Source organism: Vipera berus (genome assembly GCF_964194415.1).
Source record: "Vipera berus genome assembly, chromosome: Z".
Classification (NCBI taxonomy): domain Eukaryota; kingdom Metazoa; phylum Chordata; class Lepidosauria; order Squamata; family Viperidae; genus Vipera; species Vipera berus.
Genome location: NC_138205.1, coordinates 24,567,571 through 24,570,689, shown reverse-complemented (window position 1 = coordinate 24,570,689; position 3,119 = coordinate 24,567,571). Strand labels below are relative to the sequence as shown.

General features: G+C 36.9%; 1 protein-coding gene across 1 annotated transcript; it reads right to left on the bottom strand.

Moving 5' to 3' along the window:
- Positions 1–1,575: 1,575 nt before the first annotated feature.
- LOC308677221 (olfactory receptor 14A16-like) lies at positions 1,576–2,685 on the bottom strand (the record flags this gene model as incomplete). The annotated part of the gene is made up of 1 exon (XM_081343437.1): positions 1,576–2,685. One exon carries the CDS (start codon positions 2,683–2,685, stop codon positions 1,771–1,773), a length of 915 nt encoding a protein of 304 aa, XP_081199563.1. The 3' UTR covers positions 1,576–1,770.
- Between the last annotated feature and the right edge of the window lie 434 nt (positions 2,686–3,119).

The following is a 3,119-nucleotide window of genomic DNA, read 5'->3' as shown; positions in this document are numbered from 1 at the left end:
ACTACAGTGACAACAGGGTTTTGGCTCAGCTGGCTGATTGGAAGAGTGAATAGAATGATTTTTATACCTTTATAAATCTTTGTGATTGAGGTGCCTGTTGGGGTATTTGTTTAGTTTAATAATGTGTTCTTTGTATTTTGATTGTCTGGGTGGTGGATGGGGTCAAGTCTAACCTTGGGGAAAGGTGGGGAATATAAATCCTGTGGGGTTTTGTGTTTATATAATTTATCTAATTTAATCCTGTCAATGTGGAATGAATGAATGAATGAATGAACCTTTATTGTCAAAGTACAACCATGTATACATTGAGATTGGCTGAGCCTCCCTTCGTGCCCCCACCCCCAACTTACAGTGACACAAACCCTCCATCTTATTACACCATGTGAACTAATTGCACAATGCACCGGCCTTGCAAGTCAATCATGCATAAAGTTTATAAAATTATTTCCCGTTCAAAAGCCTAACAGCCCATGGATAAAAGCTGTTCTTCAGCCTGTTGGTACAGCTGGCTATACTCCTATATCTCTTACCCGATGGTAGGAGAGTAAAGAGATACCATCCAGAGTGTGAGTCATCCCTGAGAATTTTCCTCACTCTTCCAAGGCAGCAAGCCCTGGCGATGTCATCCAGTGGTGTCAGGGAACAGCCCACAATGTCTTGTGCTGTGCTTACCACCCTCTGTAATACTTTCCTATCCACAGCTGTCAGACCAGCATACCAAACCACAATACCATACGAGAGGACGCTCTCTATAGTAGACCGGTAAAAGAGGGTCATTAGCCATTGTTCTACCCTGTTCTTCCGCAAGACCCTGAGAAAGTGAAGTCTCTGTTGGGCCTTTTTGGCCACCTGGGTTGTATTAATTTTCCAGGTAAGATCTTCACAGAGGTAGACTCCCAGAAATGTAAAGGAGGAAACTCTCTCCACACAGTCCTCCCCAATGTAAAGTGGGGAAGGTTCCTCCTTTTTCCTCCAGAAGTCTAGCACCATCTCTTTCAGAAGCTCTTTCTTAGCAGTTTTGTTTCCCAATATAGCATCCAATATTGGGAACTGGTGTATTTTGTTTCCTGGAACTCTTGATGATCTCTTGATGATCTCAGTTCACAAGTTCTTATTGGATCTGTACAATCTCAATTCTGCGTTGATATTTTGGCTGAAACCTTTATCTTGTTTTTATTTTACAATCCATGCTTAAACATAGCACGGCTTTCAAGATTCTAACAATATAATTTCAACTAAACCTGAAGAGTTTATTTCCTGACTGGCCTATCTGAAAAAGCTGACATCTCCTCAAATTCAAAATAAGATTCAATATTAGAGCATGGGTTATAGTAACAGTAGCATTTCATCACAAGGTGTCATTATCAAATCCACAATGTCATTTTTCCCAGTATATTTGCCGTCCCACAAAAGTGATAGCTAATAATGTAAATTATGGTTTAAAAACCATGGCTGGCCAAGATATGGTATATGAAAGTCACTAGAGTGATTGTCCTGATGAAATTCTTCACAGACTCTGTGAAAACTCTGTGGAAGCCTCGGAAAATAGATGGATGTGTAAATCATGTACACAGATTGAGCTTTAATGTTGCAAATAACATATGGAGTTCTATGGTTCTCCGAATTGAAAGATTGAATTTGCCTCCATCCCAACTATTCTTTCTACCTTTTGTATAAGAATAAAAAAAGAAAAAAGAAAAACAGGGAAAATGAAAAAAAGTGGTGAACAGAATATAAACAACATATAAACAAAAATATTAAAAGAATTTGTCAGAATCTCCACATATGAGAAAGGGCAAATTTGATACTCTTATTTCTCAAGCTATAGATAATTGGATTGAACAGAGGTGGAAGAAGTGAATACAGAACAGTCAACCCAAAATCTAAGTAAGATGGCGTGTCAGAGGGACGCCTCAAATAGGCAACGGATCCAGTTAATAAAAACACAGAAACTACTGTAATATGAGGCATACAAGTTGATAAGGCCTTTTGCCTTCCTTGTTCAGAAGGGATTCTTAACACTGTCTTGAAGATCATGGTATAAGATAGAAGTATAAAAGTAAAACAACCTAGTCCAGCAATGAAACTAGCCATAAGAATTGCAACCTCATGTAGATTTATACCAGAGCAGGATAGCTTTAGCACTTGTGGAACTTCACAGAAGAATTGATTAACAACATTAGAACAAAAGAGAATAGAAAAAGTGCCAATGGTATGTAACATTCCATAGAGGAGACCTGTAACCCACACTAGAATTATTATTACAATGCAGGCTTTCCAATCCATTACCATCTCATAGTGCAGTGGACGGCAAATGGCAACATATCGATCATATGCCATGACTGTCAGGAGGGAGAAATCAGAAGCTGCAAAGAAGAGAAAGAGAAAGATTTGAGTAGCACAACCAAAATAAGAGATGTGTCTGGTGTCCATGAGAGAATTTATCATGGATTTGGGGACAATCACTGAAACAGTGCCGATGTCCTGCAGAGCTAAATTCATAAGAAAGAAGTACATGGGGCTGTGCAGGCGATGATCAAAAGCAACTGCAGAGATGATGAGAAAATTTGTTGTTATAGTAGCCAGATATAACACAAAGAAGAAGAAGAAATGCAAAAGCTGCAAATGCTGATTTTTTGAGAATTCCATCAGTAGAAAATAAGGCACTGCGGTTTGATTCTCCATGTTTTATTTATGACAAAGCTGAAGCTGCAAGGAAACAGAGGAGGGAAATTTGATTAGATAAAATTTTGGAGGAGCCATTTTAATATATGGTGAAAATAATATATATATATATATATATATATATATATATATATATATATATATATATATATATATATATATATATATATATATATATATATATATATATATATATATATATATATAAAGAAATGTCAAGGATGGATAGAATGAACAGAGAGTCAGAGCATGGAAAACAGAGTTGTAGAATGGGGACATTAGAGCACACTCTTGTCATTTATTAAACCCCCCAAATTGCCTAACTTCTTATTCCATTATATTAGAAAACTGCCTTATGCAATTTTTCACTTAAATTCTCTTCCAGCAGAAAGGTTATAAAAACAGCCCTGAAATATAACACATAAAACATACTA